The sequence below is a fragment of the Heteronotia binoei genome, chromosome 9 (genome assembly GCF_032191835.1).
Source record: "Heteronotia binoei isolate CCM8104 ecotype False Entrance Well chromosome 9, APGP_CSIRO_Hbin_v1, whole genome shotgun sequence".
In the NCBI taxonomy this organism is placed as follows: Eukaryota; Metazoa; Chordata; class Lepidosauria; order Squamata; family Gekkonidae; genus Heteronotia; species Heteronotia binoei.
The window spans coordinates 100,400,962-100,420,263 of NC_083231.1; the positions used below are offsets into that span (position 1 = coordinate 100,400,962).

At 43.6% G+C, this 19,302-nt stretch overlaps 1 protein-coding gene across 2 annotated transcripts in view; it reads right to left on the reverse strand.

Annotated features, from left to right (window-relative positions):
• Positions 1-19,302, reverse strand: part of LOC132577333 (probable E3 ubiquitin-protein ligase HERC3) — a 63,076-nt gene that overhangs the window by 39,801 nt on the left and 3,973 nt on the right. For both annotated transcript variants that reach the window (XM_060247064.1, XM_060247063.1), the window contains exon 2: positions 13,373-13,638. In XM_060247064.1, coding sequence (XP_060103047.1) covers positions 13,373-13,601 — 229 coding nt within the window. In that variant the 5' untranslated portion in view covers positions 13,602-13,638. The remainder of the gene's footprint in view (positions 1-13,372; positions 13,639-19,302) is intronic.

Below are 19,302 nucleotides of genomic sequence, written 5' to 3' on the forward strand. Positions count from 1 at the left end.
CAAGATCTCTCTCTTGGTCAGTCTCTGCCAGGTGGGGCTGAGAGAGCTCTCACAGAAGCTGCCCTTTCAAGGGCAGCTCTGCGAGAGCTATGGCTGACCCAAGACCATTCCAGCAGCTGAAAGTGGAGGACTGGGCCAGCAAACAATTAAAATGGAGAGCAGGAGGTCTCTCTACAGTCGAGCATGCTAGGGGGGTATACTTTTGGATGTCGGAAAAATAGTTTGGAGCACTAGTTTGCCAAGTTCTTTGGGTCCTGACCTTTCAACATACTGGGATGAACCACTGCCATTGTTGATGAAAGGAAGCCATGCCAAAAGGCTGAGAACCAAGTGTTTTCTTCCAGTCGAGGAGAAACGAGTGGACTGAGGGAGAGGGGTAATAGGGAAATTTTATTCTGCTCCCCCCTTCCCACCAGAGTAGGGATGCCAGCCTCCAAGCCTCAGGAACCCCATGCATTACAGCTCATCTCTGGAACTACAGAGATCAGTTCCCCTGGAGAAAATGTATGTTTTGGAGGGTGGACTCTATACAATGTTATTGTACTCCACTGAGGTCCTTGTCCTCCCCAGGCTCTATTCCCAAATGTCCAGGAGTTTCCCAATCTGGATCAGGCAACCCTATCCACCTCCATCCCCTGCCAGTATCCGGGGGGATGGGGAACCTTGCAACCCTAATTTTGGCTTGAAATTGGATCGTTTTAAGCACACTTCACACACAGGTGGCATTCCCAACGTGATGGAATGATTCTAGAAACCTCTCACAAGGGCCGCACTACAGAGGAAAGGAGCGGCCATGTTTGGCTGCTGCTCTCACGTACAAAGCAGGAGGTATTTACCAGGTTTAATATCCAATATGGCACTCAGATTAATGATGAATCATCATGGTTTCCTACCTCCCTGAGGTTTGTCAACCAAATTCCCCCCATCCCAGGTCTGACATAAGAGATCTAGAACAGGAAAAAAATGAGACCGCAGAAAAAGTAAACACAAAGGGATGATCTCTCACAACCTATGTCCCTTTTGATATTAATATCAGGTCCCCTCCCCGTCCACTTTATATATCAAGCTGGGAGACAGGATTAAACAAACACTGCTCTTCATTGAGTGCTATTCCAGGGCTTTTTCTTCCTGGGGAACATGGTGGAATGGAGTTCCAGAAATCTTTGTGGAAACAAAATTCTCAAAAAATGTTAAAAGTTCATGAGGGGCACACGTGTGTTTCTCATTCATTCCCCTCTTCAGAGTTCCAACGCCTTTTCCAGAAAAAAAGCCCTGTGCTGTCCTGACCAGGCTATCCCAAGGCTAGCCTGATCTTGTCAGATTTTAGAACTTAAGCAGGGACAGCAAAAAAATAAAAGGGGGGGGAGCTTAATTTGTAAAACCTTTCTATACCCCCCTGCAGAGTAGGAAAGTATTTTTTTATTCATTTATAAGAAAGAAACAACAGAGGTTTTTTTAAACAACAGAGGTAGGAAACCATGATGGAAAAAAAGAGAGGAGATTTGGGGGAACACTGAAAGTTTGAAACATATGCAATAAAGGCATAAATGCCTTCGTTGTCTGCAAATTTAGTCAACACAAGAGAGACAGGGAAAGCTAGAGAGCTGCAAACTGCTACAGCAGCTTTTGCTATCCGAGAAAAAATAACAGTTGAAAATATCAATACAAGTTTTGTAACAAACAAAAGCATTATTTGGACATAAAAGTCTCACGCAGACATGACAGATATCAACAGATATTTAGGCACAAAAGATATTTAGATATCAAGTTAAACTTTTAAACACAAGAAACACTGAACTCTTTAATAGCATTTTCTTCTTTTTTTTGCCGTCACGTCACAGCTAACTTATGGCAGCCCTGTGGGGGTTTCAAGGCAAGAGATGTCCAGAGGTGGTTTGCCATGGCCTGCTTGGTGTTTTGACCCCAGCACTCTTCGGTGGTCTCCCATCCAAATACTGACCAGGGCTGACCCTGCTTAGCGGCAAGATCAGGTTAGCCTCTGCTATCCAGGTCAGGGTACACAATTAATCCTTCTTATTATCCTTGAAAACGTTCTGTCTATAAAAATACCACAAAACATCTCTAATATTACAGACTGTTACACAGAAGTACTACCTATTTTGAGTGAGTAAATCCTCGCATTTAAAAGCACTTCACCCATTCCAAAAGAGAAAATATGTCATTGGAGGGGTTTCCCCCCACCCTGTATTCCCCAAAGTTTCCACAGGTTCTCTGGCTCAGTGGAAGAACATCTGCTTTGCAGGAAAAAAGTACCAAGGTGAATCTACAGCATTTCCAGTTGAAAGGAACAATGTAGGAGGTGATGTGAAAGACATCCTTTTGTGACCCTGGAGAGCGGCTCCAGTCTGAGCAGACACTACTGACCCTAATGAACCAACTGGTCTGATTCTGTGCAAGGAGTTTCATGTGTGCAATTTTTCTATTGGAAAAACTGAAAGAAAATGTTTAACCCCTCAGGCCTTTTCATTTCTATCTGTAGTTGCCTTACTGTTCTGAACATGGGTTCAACAAGTACAGCCGTAGCCAGGATTTCATGTTTGAGGGGGCCCACAGCAGAATTTGTTGTTTGAGGGGGCCACCTGGGCTCTTGGCACTGCAAATTGCCTTGAGTTCCACAAGCTAATCCCCCTTTGCCTGGGCAATCACAGCAGCTCCACTCCCCCCACCCCTTTCTTATGTGCCCCTCTCTCAGAGAGATAGAGACCTCTTGACTCTACACGCCCCCCCCCCCCGCTCTGCACGCTATGTTAGGGAAGGGGAGACAAAAAAAGCGAAAAGACCAGCAGCAATGCTTCTACTTGTTAAGAGTGGCGATGAGCAAAGGGGACAGATTGGGGGCCCTACAATGAAGCAGCCATACAGTTGGAAGGGGTTTTTTGAAAGGATGGGCCTGCCCACCCCCGGGCCCCACTGTAGCTACAGGCCTGAAAGAATAACCAAGAAACCTGAGTGAACAGAAGGCCTGTCCTCATTTGGCAGTCAGTGTTCACTGCTTTTCCAGAAGCAAGTTTTATGACTAAGAAACACATACTATAATCATACATTTTTGCAACATTTCTGAATATATGATACATTAAACAGATTTTCTTTTTTTTCCTCACAGCAGCTCTGATCTAAAATAGATAATTTTACATATAATGTGGTCAAATCCCAAATCATGTCATTGTTCTGTTTAGCCTGACTTGTCTGACAGAAAGCCGCACTCGAAAACTGCAGCTAAAGCTCTTTTCCAATCATTACTAACCAATTTGTTCTAAAGGAAATGACCGGAACTTTTTCCAAGCAAATTTGTGCCTCTCTGGTCCCTTCTAAAGGTCATGTAGCTTGCCAAGAGCACAGCAGGCGAGCAGGAGACTTTTCCGTTGGATGGCAGGTATTGGAACTAGAGACCAGCACAGGCACAGAGAGGCTTCTGTACACAGGCTGCCTCAGTAAGGGCTTGTCAGACTGAAAATAGCCTGTTTTCAACTTCAAGCAGCTGTAAAGCCAGGGATGAATCAGAAGCTAATAGAAGAGTTCCTTTCCAGATGGTGTGTGCTTTTGGATCTAGCATCTTGTATCTTTTAATAAATTTGTTACTGAGGGAGGGGGGCAGAATTCCCATAGAAAGGCTCGAAGTATTTCAGTGGGGGGAAAATCCCACAACCAATACTCCCTCTAAGCTATGGAATCTTGTGAGCAAAAAATCTACTTTGTGAGCTGCTGACATTAAACTTGTGAGCTACTGCATAAATTAGGTTGTTCTGGGGCCATTTTTCCTGAGCTAAGACAAAAATGTGTGAGCTGGAGTCTAAAAAACTGTGAGATAGCTCACACTAACTCAGCTTAGAGGGAACACTGCCCACAACCCACCCTAGAATGGAGGGGGGGGGGGTTCAGTACTGAAAAAAGAGGGGAGAGGGGTAAAATAAGGACAATCTTTCCGTTCATGAATCATTCACTTTCTTTTCTTCCGAATCGTTGAACTCGAACACACCTCACTTTCATCTTAATTACAACTGCTAGGATGCATTTGCAGATGTACCACTTCCCACTGGGGGAGTTTTACTGGAGGAATGATCAAGAGTGACAGTCACAATCCAAAGCTATTCTCTCTACAGCACCACACTTGCTACTGAGGGCTGGAACTCCAGGCGGCAACCAGCAAACGCCTCTGTTCGCTTCAACTAGCAAATGAATTCTTTCAGACATTACAGCCCATTAGCAACTACATTCCACAGCAGCAATCTAGGGGGACAGCTAGAATGTCATATCAGGTAGAACATTCAGCATCCTGAGACAGACATCATTCACTTTAACTTTCCTATGCCCTTATAGGTACAATGGACCTCCCAAATACATAAAAGAGCAGAACTAGCATTGTAGAAAAACAGGATTTCATTTTGTAGAAAATCAGAAGGGAGGGAATTTTAATAAAAGACATAGAGTGGTAGTCTGTGAACATTTTGTGCATTTTTTTAACTTCATTGTTTATTGCATGAATTATTTTTATAGCATTGTTTTCTCACTTTGTGACCCAGTTTTATTATGAGATTCAAGTCCAGCAACTTGTTAAGACAAGACAAGGGCATACGCTTTAAAGCTCTCTTCTTCAGATATCGGATGAGGGAAGTTTTGTTTCTCGAAAACTTAACCCTTGGAAAATCTTGTTGGTTTTTAAAGTGCTACTGGACTTGAATCTGACTCTTCTAATATAAATCAACAAGGCTACCCACCTGAAACTAGTTTTACTGTGCTATATGTTGTCTGTATTATACTGGCTTTCAGCTCTGTACCCTGTGCCTCCACGAGAAATGCAGACTATGAATGAAGTAAATAAATTTCCCTTGTGCTTTCATATATTTGTCTATCGTAAAGAGGCCGTGGGCACAGGGTGACTGCTGAAGTGAACAGTACACCAGAAAACTTTCTGCTTCACTGCGTATTAAATACACAGGCACACACACAAGTGGGACATGAAGTTCCTTGGGAGGTGATGCAAGTTTTCATGCCTCTTGCCTTGGCCACCCTTCCATATGACAGCTTTATAGTTCAGGTCAAGTGTGGGAATGAGCACAGGGAAATACTAAAGTCACACAAAACCTTCACCGTCCATTCGTTTCCAGTGGGACACAACAAGCACCACCCTTAACTGCCTGCTATCCCAGCAATAAATAGGTAGGTAGGTAGGTAGATACAGGGCTTTTTTTTGAGCAGGAACGCAGTTCCGGCTGGCTTGGCATCAGGGCATGTGGCCTAATATACAAATGAGCTTCTGCTGGGCTTTTTCTACAGAAAAACCCTATACGAAACAATGGTGATGTCAGGGTGTGTGGCCTAATATGAAAATGAGTTCCTGCTGGGCTTTTTCTACAAAAAAGGCGATGACAGACAGACAGACAGATAGATAACATGACATCATAGTGCAGCTACCTGCAATTGGTGGTACAAACAGCAATGCCTTACTGACACCACACCAATGAAAGAGATTATTTATTTATTATTTTACATTTCTGTCCTACCCTTCCCTGATGGGCTCAGGGTGGTTCACATCAAAGATAAACATAAAATCAGTTCAAAAACAATTAATTCAAGCATAAACCAAGAAAATCAATTTACTAATTATAAGTTCGAAATTCAGAATCCAGATGGCGACCATTTCAAAATACCTAATCCCTGAATGGTCAATGTATGAGATGATAATAACCACAAGATAGCCATTATTCCTAATTCAGCCAGCATGGACAAGGAGGGCCTATTGATGCTCAATGATGTCCACCGCCTCAACTAAAGGATAAATGGATTACTTGATGTTTTAAGTTCTCCTTCCCAATGTGTGTGTGTGTTTTGATTGTCTCCTTTGAAGGGCATTAGGGTCACTGACAGAAAGCAACTTTAAATGCATTTTCCAAACTGCAAGCTGGCTTGGCTTGAAGAAGTGATTTAAAGAGAGAAATGCCTTTTCCAAGCCAGCTTTGAGAGCCACATAATATATGGCTCCTGAGCTACAGTTTGGCCACATTTGGTCTAAATAATCACATGGAGAAAACCATATTTGCAGCCATTTTGTGGGAAATTCTGTATTTTAAAACATCCATATTTCAAAAGGCATTGATTATTGTAGATATCACCTGTTTTACCACATTGCCTTGTAATCCTCCTCCTACTGTATTGTTCACTGGTTATCTTACACAATTTATATCCTGCAATGTGCCTTCAAACTGAGTGAGAAAGGCAGACTATAAAAAAAAGAAAACAACAATAATTTAGAGTTTAAAAAGCAATTGAATAAAATATCTAGGATTTGTTATACCCCAGAGAAATTAAGAGATATTACTCCTGTAAGGTTATGAACCATAAATGTAAAAAATCCTTAATAACATATATTTCTATAGCTTAAATTATAGTAATTGTCAAATATATTTCACAAAAGCCCCTATAATTTAACAGGGGTTTATAAGACCCCAATCTGAAACCAATATTTTTTTCATAAATTAAAGAACAGACCTCACCATGTGAAATGGAAATAATCCTCATCACAAGAGCCATTTTGCATTAAATAAATGAATTATTGTAGAACAGACTGTATGTAAAATAGGTGAGTAATACTATTTAAAGTAATAAGGGGTGGGACAATGTAACAAACTGGACACACCTGGGATTTCCTCTGCCACCCAGCCTAGGGCATATTTTTGGCAGACCTATGTTGAATCACAACAGAAGTTTGTTTTACATCTGATAGTTTTATCCTAGGAGCCTGACTATACTGTCAAATTGTTGGTACATGTGTTATGTGTTCCAACACTATGCTAGGAACTTTACTGCATTCCTGTTCAAAAAGTACAGAGTGTTACAGCCAGCTGGCACAGCCTTCTGAAATCCACCCAGCAAACTGGGTAGATGACAGGCAGTCTGGAAGACAGAATTCTAGTGCAGAGTAACGTAGGGCTGATAATGCTCAAATGGAATTCTTGGATGACAAGGATTCCATCCAAAATCTAGGATTCCAATATTATTAGAAATTCAGAGCTTTTTTTGTAGCAGGAACTCCTTTGCATATTAGGTCAGATGTAGCCAATCCTCTAAGAGCTTACAGTAGGCCCTATACTAAGAGCCCTGTAAGCTCTTGGAGGATTGGCTACATCAGAGGGGTGCGGCCTAATATGCAAAGGAGTTCCTGCTACAAAAAAGCCCTGATTAGAATGAAATACTACAAGAGAAAGGGTGTTAATACATCACCCTCCCCCCAAAATACAAGCTTTAAGTATTTAGTGGCCACTCAAAAAAGCAAAATGATTTTATCTGAACATGTTCTTTCACTATTATTTCCTTCACAGCTTCATCTGCTCTCCTCCCCCTTCCTGGATACTTTAATACAACATTTAGGGCTTGCTTACACATTCAAACTGGCAGTCCCTATCACATGATGGCGCAACAAAACATACATCCTCCATCCCACCCCGCCATGGATGTATATATGGAGGCCCTTAAGGATGGCTTATATGCTACTTTGGGCAGTATAAAAAAAAAACTCACAGGAGAACTCTTTGTCCAACCTGTTTAAGACATTCTAAGTGTTTTTTTAAAAATCCCAGCTTGTACCAAATTCTGCTAGCAGAGACAACATGGCTCCATGGCAGCACACATGTTCTGCATGGAGAAAGTCACAGGTGTAGTCTTTAGTATCTTTGCTTTAAAAGTCTTGTTAAAATCTCTGACCCAGGCCTTTCTCTAGTTATTTTATATCATTTTCCCAATAGCAAGCCCATCAGGTTGCATCACCTTCCCACCTATACCCTCCTGTTATGTTTATGACTCCAGGTCCACGGTAATCTTCAAATGTGTGAAGTTAAAAGTGGATTTTCAATAAATTAGTGTGTTTTCTTTTCCAAGTACACAAGCTTCCAGGCTTCTGTACCAGAGAGTGCATCAGGTTTGAATCCAGACCCCTTTGTCATGGAACCTACAGTGTGTGTAGCAGATTATCTGGGCCGACGATTACATGGAAATCATATATAACCAAAACAAATAAATTGATTTCATTCGTAAGCACGACTTGTACTTCCTTCCAACTCTGGTTTGCTAGCTGACCTAGTTACTAGACATAGTTACAATGTTTGCCTTCTCAGGGTGGGATATAAATCCAATATCATCATTTTCTTAAGTCATCTAGTGAATCCCTTTGTAATCTGAAACCAGAAACTTTCCCCTTTACAAGCCAAGCCACATGTAATGAGAGAAGATATTCTTGCAGCCTCACCAACTATACTATAAGAGATATGGCCGGATGCAACATTTATGACAATGTTTCAGCCAACAACTCTTTGGGTGATTGAAAGCCAGCTCTGTTACTGGTAAAGAACAATGGTCTAACAACAGCCTACCACAAACTATCAAAAGGATAGCTGTTAACGTGTATTTGCAAAGCAGTAAGAAGGCTTGTTTGCAACCACCAAACGGTAATAAATATCTTTAAAGCCCTAAAAGTTTGTTCCCTAGGATCTCAGAGATAGGGTAGCCAACTCCAATTCCTGGAGATTTGGGGGCTGGAGGGTGGGGTATAATACCATAAAGACCATCCTCTAAAGCAGCCATTCTCTCCAAGGGAATTGATTCATATAGCCTGAAGATTATTTGTAATTCTGGGAGATCCCCAGGCCCCGCCTGGAGGTTGGCAACCCTTCAGGAGCATCTTCTCCGATATGAACCTTCATCCCTTCCCCCACCCCACTTGCCATCAAGGCCCTCTTCCACAAATGCCATGTCATGGATGCAAGGTTAGAATCCAATAGAAATGGAGTCTCTTCAGGAGCTGCTTTTGATAAAACATCTTCTCCCCACCCCATCCCACACCAGAAATTTGCTCAGCCCCATTACTTGGATATTTTAGATAACAGACAAAAGCATTCTTCTTCCAACAGGTTTTTCAAATGGAGGCTCCAGTGTATTATTTTTGGATCTGGAGCTTGTTTTGTTTAATTATTATTATTATTTATTTATTTATTACTTTCCATTTATATCCCGCCCTCTCCGCAAGCGGACTCAGGGCGGCTTACAACATCATAAAAACAATCAATCCAATAAAACATAAAACCATAATTTACATATATCAACTTTAAAACCATTCTATAGCGCTATTTCAGTCCAATATAGGCGGAATTGACTTCTCGATTATGATCGCCAGCATTCTGTAGGATGTCCGGTGGCAGCCCTTTTTCAATCAAACCGCAAAAGCCTGCAGAATGCAGACAAATCCCGCAGGGCCCTTATGGCTTCTGGAAGGGTGTTCCAAAGTTCTGGTGCTGCCACCGAAAAAGCCCTGGATCTTGGTACACACAGCCTGGCTTCTTTTGGGCCAGGGGCAGACAGCAGATTTTTTGTCCCTGATCGCAGTGCTCTCTGGGGGATATATGGGGAAAGGCGGTCCCGTAGATAGCCAGGTCCCTGACCATAGAGGGCTTTAAAGGTTAATACCAACACCTTGAAGCGAACTCGGAACACAACAGGCAACCAGTGCAGCTCTCTCAGCACTGGCTGAATGTGCTCCCGTCGCGGCAGCCCCATTAACAGCCGTGCCGCAGTGTTCTGCACTAGTTGTAGTCTCCGGGTTAGCATCAAGGTTAGCTCCATGTAGAGAGCATTACAGTGATCTATTCTTGAGGTGACCGTAGCATGGCTTACCGTCGCTAAGTCGTTGCGCTCCAGGTAAGGGGTCAGCTGCCGCGCTTGCCGAAGATGAAAAAAGGCAGATCTAACAGTGGCTGCTACCTGGGCCTCCATTGTAAGGGAGGACTCAAGAAGCATGCCTAAGCTCTTGACCTTAGGGACCGGTATCAGTGGTACCTCGTCAAGGGCCGGCAGCTGGATCTCTCTCCTCGGACCGCCTTGACCCAGGTAGAGAACCTCCGTCTTCGTCGGATTCAATTTCAGCCGACTCAGTCTGAGCCAAGAAGCCACAGCTTGTAACGCCAGGTCTAGATTTTCCAGGGTACAGTCAGACTGGCCACCCATCAATAGATAGAGCTGGGTGTCATCCGCATATTGATGGCAACCCAGTACGTACCTCCTGACAATCTGGGCAAGGGGGCGCATATAGATATTAAATAGCATCGGTGATAGGACCGCTCCCTGCGGCACCCCACAACTAAGAGAGTGCCTCTGGGATGGGAATTAGATTTTTAACCTTAAAATTTATTGGTTAGAATTTGAGGCCTTTTAAAAGTTGTACACCACTTTGAAAACGTAGGGGGCAGAACAAAAGTTCTCCAGGGAAAACTAAACTCTACTGTGTTGGCTGTTGGAGAACCCCACTTGGAGCCCCTCGAAGTGATGGTGGGATCCCCTGAATTTTGGGCCCCTCGGCCCCCCTCTCTCAGAGGCCCTGAGGAGACAGCTGCAAGTATCCTTACAGCCTCATCAACTGAACAACAAAATATATGATGGGATACGCCATTTATTAAGATGTTTTCGACCAACAATACTTGGGGTGATTGAAAGCCTGCAGCATTACCGACAGAGACCAAAGGGTGGTTTTAGGTGGTACAGACAGGTAGGCTGGTAAAGTTTTTTGTGAGTTTGTAACTGTTGTGGAAGAGCCCCATGATGCAGAGTGTTAAAGCTGCAGTACTGCAGTCCTAAGCTCTGCTCACGACCTGAGTTCAATCCTGGTGGAAGCTGGGTTCAGGTAGCCAGCTCGAGGTTGACTCAGCCTTCCATCCTTCTGAGGTCAGTAAAATGAGTACCCAGCTTGCTGGGGGGAAAGTGTAGATGACTGGGGAAAGGCAATGGCAAACCACCCGTAAAAAGTCTGCAGTGAAGACATTGTGAAAGCAACGTCACCCCAGAGTTGGAAACGACTGGTGCTTGCACAGGGGACTACCTTTACCTTTTAACTGTTGTGGGCTTATTTACAAGGACTGTGAAGGACTGCTATTCTAAATCTCTTTATTTCCCTCAACTTCCTAACAAAAGATAAGCAAAGTTCTTCTTGGGGGGGGGGGGGAAATAACCACCACAAAACGTAACTCATATACACAGAAACAGGGGTACAAAATATTTTGAGCGTCACAAGGATAAAAAAAAATCACTGGAGGGGGAACAGATTAAACTAAACCAACGATGCCAGAATGAGAAAAAATGCTCAAAATACAATTTATCAGCTTCAAGTTTCAAGAGCTAAGGTGAACAGCAGGTTCCTGAGACTTCCCCATTTCTGCTTCAGTAACAGGCCTGGATCCTGGGGATCTGTTCTGCTAATGGTGGCATTTTCCTCTGGCACAGGGAGACGTGAGCAGATTTCATCAGCAGAAAGATCCTTGTGCCAGAGGAAAATGCAGCTGTTAGCAGAACGTGGGACTCAGTTCAAAGCTGTGTCCTTGCTTTTTAAAACAATTACCTCCTGTGTCATCTTGGAAGGAAAAAGGGTAGCAGAGGAAGGATAAGGAGGAAGAGGAAGAAGAGAAGGAAGAATAAGAGGAAGAGGAAGAAGGAGGAAGAGTTAGTTTTGTACCCCACTCTTCACTACCTGCAAAAAGTCTCCCTTCCTCTCCACCCTGTGAGGCAGGTGGGGCTGAGAGAGTCCTGAGAGAACTGGGACTGGCCCAGGATCACCCAGCAGGCTTCATGTGGAGAAGGAGTGGGGAATCAAACCCAGTTCTCCAGATTAGAGTCTGCTGCTCTTAACCACTATACCAAGAATCAATCAGATTTCCATTTTGCCAAAAATACAGAACTTCTGCCCTGGCTACCAGTCCGCTGACAAGCTAAGCCCCTTATACACAATACCATTCAATCAAATGGCAAAGAGCGGGAGTGGACACAAGCAGGCATGCCACATCCTTTGTGTTAACTGATCACTGGTGTGAGCATGGAGTAAGTGCAAGGCTTTTTTTGTAGCAGGAACTCCAAGACCACACACCCTTGATGTAGCCAATCCTCCAAGAGCTTACAGGGCTCTTCTTACAGGGCCTACTGTAAGCTGCAGAAGTACTGGCTACATCAGGGTGTGTGGCCTAATATGCAATATGGAGTTCCTGCTACAAAAAAAGCCCTGAGAAAGTGTATCCACAGATTCCCCCTAGGATTGAGAATACTAAAAAAGGAATCTTGTCCAGATTTGGGGAAGGCAGCTATGCAATGGAAACTTCTTCCATGTGTAGATATGGTGCTCACAAGCCAAAGAGAACATGAAAGCAGTAGAACATAGCCAGGCCACTCATTCCTGCTTCCACTCCATTTGAGTCAACATGAATGTGTGAACAGTTCTCCTGTTGAGAGATCCAATCTATTTGCTTTAAGCAGCTTTGCACAGTCCCTTCTTAAGCCAGCGGGGTGCAGTGGATAGAGTGCCAGACAAGGATCTGGGAACCCGCTTACGCCACAGAAGCTTGCTGGGTGACCTTGAACCTCTCACACACTCACAGCCAAAGCTACCCACAAGGTTCTCATGAGGATAAAATGGAAGGCAGGAGAACAATGCTACTCATTTCAGGTCCCCATTGGGGAGAAAGGAGGAGCATAAATGAATAAATAAAGTGTGTCTAGTTTGTGACAAATCCTTAGGTTCACACGCCTCTGCCCCCTCCATTGTCCTCTTCCACCTGGCAGGGAAACTGAGGACTGCCTAGTTCTACACAAACCATAGACTCTTAGGTTCGTAGGCAAGAAAGGAAAGCGTGCAGTTGGTTGCTTTCCATAATTTCAATCTTTGCCAGCCATGCACATGGGGAGGAGGAAGGGAAAGAGGCACACAAGCTTGAGAACTTCTGAGGATGGTTCTTGTCACAAACAAACTGAAATTTGTTCAGATGTCTACATGCAGCCAGTCTAATCATGTGGAACAATCCTAATTTCACTTTTCACAGCAAGTTTCTCAATATTAAAAAAAGATAAGCCTGAAAATATATCTGCAGTTTTCAGTCAAAACATAGAAAATACTTGAAGAAAAGAAAGAAGAGGCTGCTGAGTGAAGAAATCCCAGTTGCCACTCAGGGCTAAAAGTCACTGGAGAGCCAGTTTGGTGTAGTGGTTAAGTGTGCAGATTCTTATCTGGGAGAACCGGGTTTGATTCCCCACTCCTCCATTTGCACCTGCTAGCATGGCCTTGGGTCAGCCATAGCTCTGGCAGAGGTTGTCCTTGAAAGGGCAGCTGCTGGGAGAGTCCTCTCAACCCCACCCACCTCACAGGGTGTCTGTTGTGGGGGAGGAAGATAAAGGAAATTGTGAGCTGCTCTGAGACTCTTCAGAGTGGAGGGCGGGATATACATCCAATATCTTCATCTTCTTCTTCACTATCTCCTCCCCTTAGATGCTGCCAACTTTGCACTTTTTGACACCAACAGAGGTTGACTCCAGAGACTAAGAATCAACTTACCTGGCTTGTTTCCCTCCCTCTCATGGCCAAGTTGTCCTCTAGAGTTTAAGCCACATGTATAGACTTGCCCATCCTCCAGCAGGAAAACAGAATGGTTTCCACCACAAGCTACTTCTTTGACATTCCTTTCATGAATGAAACCACAGCCCTGAGGCTCAGCGATAATTGCCTGGAGACTGTTGCCTGCCCCAGGAAGTCCAAAAGACCAACATCCCCAACATAACATCATCCTCTTCTTTTAGCAAGTCATGTAGCTTGATTTTTTCCTGAGAGAAAAAGAAAAGGCAAAATCAATCAACAAATAAGGTACCAGTTGAAGTTAATAGGAAGTGATGCCACCAGACAAAAATACTTCCTGTCTGATTACAGCCACACTCAAGAGGGGATAAAAAATATAATTTTCCTCCTATGGGGAAAAAAACATGAGGGATAGGCTAGTTTTCAGTGATTAAGAGATATATACCAACGTTTGTATAGGGTCAAAAGCTACTTCATGCACAGAAGCTGGAAGAATTATCTAAAACACCTAAACAGCTGAATCACATCTGTATGACTCAGCATCTACATAAAATATCATGACTAAACAGTCTTCCTTCAGACACCAGGATCTGGTCACGGTGTGAGGTTGTGTTTCAAGAGACAAAAGCTCCAGCCCATATGAAACTTGGCAGTCATTTGAGGAAAACTGTATAGTCATAAGTGACTGATTACTGTGGGAAATTGTATGGCCATAGTGACCGATTACCTTGGCAAGTATATTCCGACTCCAAACTGTACATGAAGCCTTAGTAGTGCTCTATAAATGTTACATCTTATTCATACACACTAAAATATATACCCAGCCCTATGGTACGTACCACCAGTCTTGGGTTACTTTTGCCTCTACTGTATTGATCCTGGAATTAAGCACAGGGCTGAAGAGGCGGGGAAAAGTGTAGGACAGGCTCTATGATCCAATCAGGCCGCTCGAGTTCTTCAGCTCCGTTCTAGATATGCAATGCAATGAACTCTCACTGTCTTTGCCATGGGCTGGTCCCCCATGTAGTAGAGACTGCACTTCTTCCATACTGGTACACTGGATAGGCTATGAGCATCTGCATCCGAACTAAAGTACTGAGGGATAGGCTAGACTTACTTCTAACACCCTAAAAATGGCCTGAGTATCATTATAACTTAATGAATGCCTTTCCCGTCCAAACCTCCTCACGTGCAGCTACCCTAAGGATCCCATCAGGTACAAATTTGTTTTAGCTTTCTCCAGCTCATGAAAAGTCTTCTCATTTACAAAGGTGCCCAAACTGCATAGTCCTGCTTTATTATTTAAACTGTCTCAGAGCAACTTACAATCTCTTTTCCCTTCCCCTCCCCACAACAGACACCCTGTGAGGTAGGTGGGGCTGAGAGAGCTCTGACAGAAACTGCTTTTGAGCAGAACAGCTCAGAGAGAACTTGTGGCTGACCCAAAGTCACAACAGCATGTGCATGTAGAGGAGTGGGGAATCAAACCCGGTTCTCCCAGATAAAAGCCTTAACCACTACACCAAAATGGGCCTAACGGTTTTTGACCCCTACAGCAGCTATTCCAAAGGATGCTGCTTGAAAATGGAACTGCACTGAGTCTTCTTAGTTAACAGTCTGTATTTTTAGCTTTCAATGATTGTAACCATTTCATGTATCACAGCAGGTTTTGGAAAGCTGAGCAATATTGTTGAGACATAACCAAATCCATACCTTAATAAACAATAAATCCACCATTTGCATCCGTCACTTTCCGCTTTATGTTTATGCAACACAGAGAGAAAGTTGGTTTGTCAACAGGCAACGATCTCGATTAAAAACAAACTGACAACCAGCTTTTCTTAAAGAAAATTAATCCTATGTTCTGTTTTCTCCCAGCATCAACTGGGCTGACAGTGTGCGTTATTAAATTGTCAGCGGAAATAAGCTTTTGTAGAAACACTCTGAGGATGTTCTCTGAGGAATGGAAATTGCCTTAAGATTTCTAGCCCAGCACAGAACTGCATTTCCTTAGGGGTGAAGTCATAACAACAAAATTAATTTTGGTTAACAGTCCAGACGTGCTCTCAGAGGCAACATTAATGAAGCTTCTGGCACCCAAAGTCTTTCTCAGAAGGACACAGGACCTACATGTTTTTTGAGGGGGGGGGGGCAAAATTAAAAAATGGCGCCCCCTTATGGGCCATTCTATCTTATGGTCCCTGCCGGTGCCCAATCGCCTAATTTGCCTAGTGAGTGAGCCAGCTCTGGTGATGGCCAGAATTCCTTTTGGAGTTCAATCATGCTTGTCACAACTTTGCTCCTGGCCCTGCCCCCAAAGTCCTGGCTCCGCCCCTGTTGGCGCCCGGGGCAAGCACCCCCTTCTGCCCACCCCCCCTAGATACGGCCCTGGAAGGACACACAGCAGTGCTTGGAACATTAGAGAAGGGTCTCTGAAACCCAAGTTCAAATCTACATTTGCTATGAAGCTCACAGGGGGATATCAGGCCCGTCTTTCCCTCTTTTACTCTCAGCTGACGACAAAGGAGGAGTGATCCTATGGATGCTATCTGGAGCTCTTTGGGAGGATGGGTGGGATAAAAATTAATAACAATTAGGACCCTCTGTTTCAAATCAGGCCTTTGGAATTATGTTACGAATGCCATCTCAAGCAGAGAAAATGACGCATATGACTCTAAGATTTGGCAACATTTTGTTGGATAATAAACACAGGACTCTGGCCCTCTGACAATGCTCGTCTCTTGTTAAAATGACATACATAAGTGCCGTCAAGTCGCGGCTGACTAATGGTGGCCAGAGACAAGTGTCTTTCAAGCAAGAAGAAGAGGTGGCTTGCCACTGCCGTCCTCTGCAGAATCTTCTTTGGTGGTCTCCCATTCATGTACTGACCCTGCTTAGCATTTGAAAGCTGACAAGATCAGGTTATAACAGGCTGCCTTCTCTCCCCTGGTTAACAGTCTCTCCAGGATAGCAAACTGCTGTTCAGAATATTAACTGCCTGAAGGACATTCAGCACCTTGAGATGATATCAGTTGTCTTCAGACATCATTTATTTATTAAACATATCCCGCCCTGCACCTTAAGTGGGCTCAGGGCAGCTCACAACATAATAAAACAGAATAAAAGCCAATAATATAAAACAATCAAACAATTAAAACAAGATGGCACTAAAACACTTGTAGGCAACAGTTTTTGATCAGAAGGTGGTAGGTACTCTAACATACAGTGCCCCATAAAGTAGTAACAGACAGTATTTGGAAGGCCCTGGGCAGGTACTAAAGGCAGGGGAGGCCAAGATTGAACATATGAAGCTGCCTTATACTGAATCAGACCCTCGATCCATCAAAGTCAGTATTGTCTACTCAGACTGGCAGCGGCTCTCCAGGGTCTCAAGCTGAGGTTTTTCACGCCTATTTGCCAAGATCTTTTTTATTTGGAGATGCCGAGGATTGAACCTGGGACCTTCTGCTTACCAAGCAGATGCTCTACCACTGAGCCACCGCCAGATTACTTCAAGGAGACAGATGCTGATCTGTCAACAAACCCAATTTATTGCAGTGCTCACACACACTCACACATCTCACTCCTCTACTCTCCTTTCACCCACACAGAATCCCAGATGGCTTTGGTTGCCATATGAACACAGGCATGTGAATTAACAGGAGTTAGTTTTCCTCCCTGTCAAACCAGGTTTCTATACCTAAATTTAACCCAGGCTTAGAATCCTAGGTTGGAGGTGGATGCTTAGCTGCAGTTAATCCATATTGCCTGAATAAGTAGGGCATGAATATCCAAAGTTAGTTTCTAACTGAGATTCTCCAGATAAGAAGGGAGAGAAAGAAGGAGATCAGAAGCAAGCACAATACCAAGCTAGGTTCATGTACTTATCAGTTTAATGTCTAATGGATGTCGAAATGTAGCCACAGTTATTTTTCTGTTCAATTACAGGAATATTAAACTCAAATCTAACTCAATTTTGTGCAAAATTGGTACCTAAAAAGTCATCATTAATGTCTAAGAATGATTCAGGAATATGATATATTTCTTCCAGTTTTCTTTTATTTACCAACAGCAATTTCTACTGGTCTATAATTATATCTTGTTTTGTTACTAAATGAAGCTGGCTATCTACTCATCATTGTTTTATATTCTGGAGACTAAGTCCTATAATGAAAGGTTGAAGGAGCTAGGTATGTTTTGCCTGGAGAGATGAGACATCCAAAAGGTGATATGATAACCATCTTCAAGTACTCGAAGGGCTGTCATATATAGGATGGTGTGGAGTTGTTTTCTGTTGCCCTGGAAGGTCAGACCAGAACCAACAGGTTGAAATTAAATCAAAGCAGTTTTTGGCTAAACGCATTAGGAAGAACTTCCTGTCAGGAAGTTCTCCCTAATGTTTACCCAAAAACTGTTAATCAGTAAATAAAAATATAAATATGACAGCAAATATCAACATATGGGGTTGCTAAAAAAATGCTTTAGAATTGAAGCAACAGAACATAAAAAGAAAGGAAATGTATGCACAAGACAAAGAGTACTCTCCTGAGTATTTTACTATGAAGGAAACCCCCTTGAGCTTGCTGCTTTGTTTGCAGCCTAAACCAAACAAACCATGACATAAAACAGTACAGAATCCCTTAGTATTGCCAGTCTCCAGGTGGGGCCTGGATATCTCCCAGAACTAGAACTGATCTGCAGACTGCAAAGATCAGTTCTCCTGGAGAAAATGGCTGCCTTGGAGGGTGCAACCTATGGCAGTGTATCCTAATGAGGTTCCTCCCCTCCCCAAAAGTTCCACTTCCAAATTTTGAGGAATTTCCCAGCCCAGAGTTGGCAACACTAAAAGTGACTAATATAGGTTTACACAAAAGTAAGTCCTATTTTATTCAATAAGGCTTACTGCCAAGGGAATGTTCTTAGAAGTGCAACCTACCCATGGAACCCCAAGCAAAGTAGCCCCTCCCCCTTCTTGTCCTCTGAAGTCTTGGAAGGGTACAGCACTGTAAAGTTAAGTTTAGACATAGTGCTAAACCATGATTTATTTCAACTGTGGCTAGTTTGTGAATCCAGGATTCTGCTTACAGGCAATCACTCATATTCTGGTATCCTTCAACAACGCCAGCTGGTTTAATTGCCTTCTCTCTGTAGCCTGAGAGGAAATAATCAAAAAATAAGCCAGGACATCTGTATTCTATGAAACCATCCTATAACCAGGGGTGGCCAACGGTAGCTCTCCAGATTTTTTTGCCTACGACTCCTATCAGCCCCAGCCAGCATGACCAATAGCTGGGGCTGATGGGAGTTGTAGGCAAAAAACATCTGGAGAGCTACCGTTGGCCACCCCTGTAAACATCTTAAGAAACCAAAGCTAAGACATACTGTGCTGCTTTTTTGGTGGGGTGGGTGGGTGTGTGTCTGCACCTGGAAGTCATGGCGATTTCTGGTGACTGACCCCTACTGGGGCCCTGAAGGATATTCAGAAAAGTGGCTGAATAAAGCCTGCCCCTGTCCTCCTGACTTGGTATTTCAAGGAAGTCTCCCAGCCAAGTACCAACCAGAGTCAACACCGATTAGCTTCCGAGATCTGATGAGATCGGACCTGCCTGGGCTATCCAGGTCAGGACAGTTTATTTTATTTTGCTGTCAAGGTGAAGCCTGACCCTGTAGGGTTTTCAAAATGTTCAGAGGTGGTTTGTCATTGCCTGCCTCTGCGTCATGACCCTGGACCTCCTTGGAGATCTCCCATCCAAATATTGACCAGGGCTGATCCCACTTTGCTTCCAAGATCAGGCTAACCAGGATATCCAGGTCAGGGTACTATGGGTAATAAAGCAAAACCAAAGTCAACCCTGCTTAGTTTCTGAGACCTGATAAGATCAAGCTAGCCAGGGCAATTCAGGTCAGGGCTT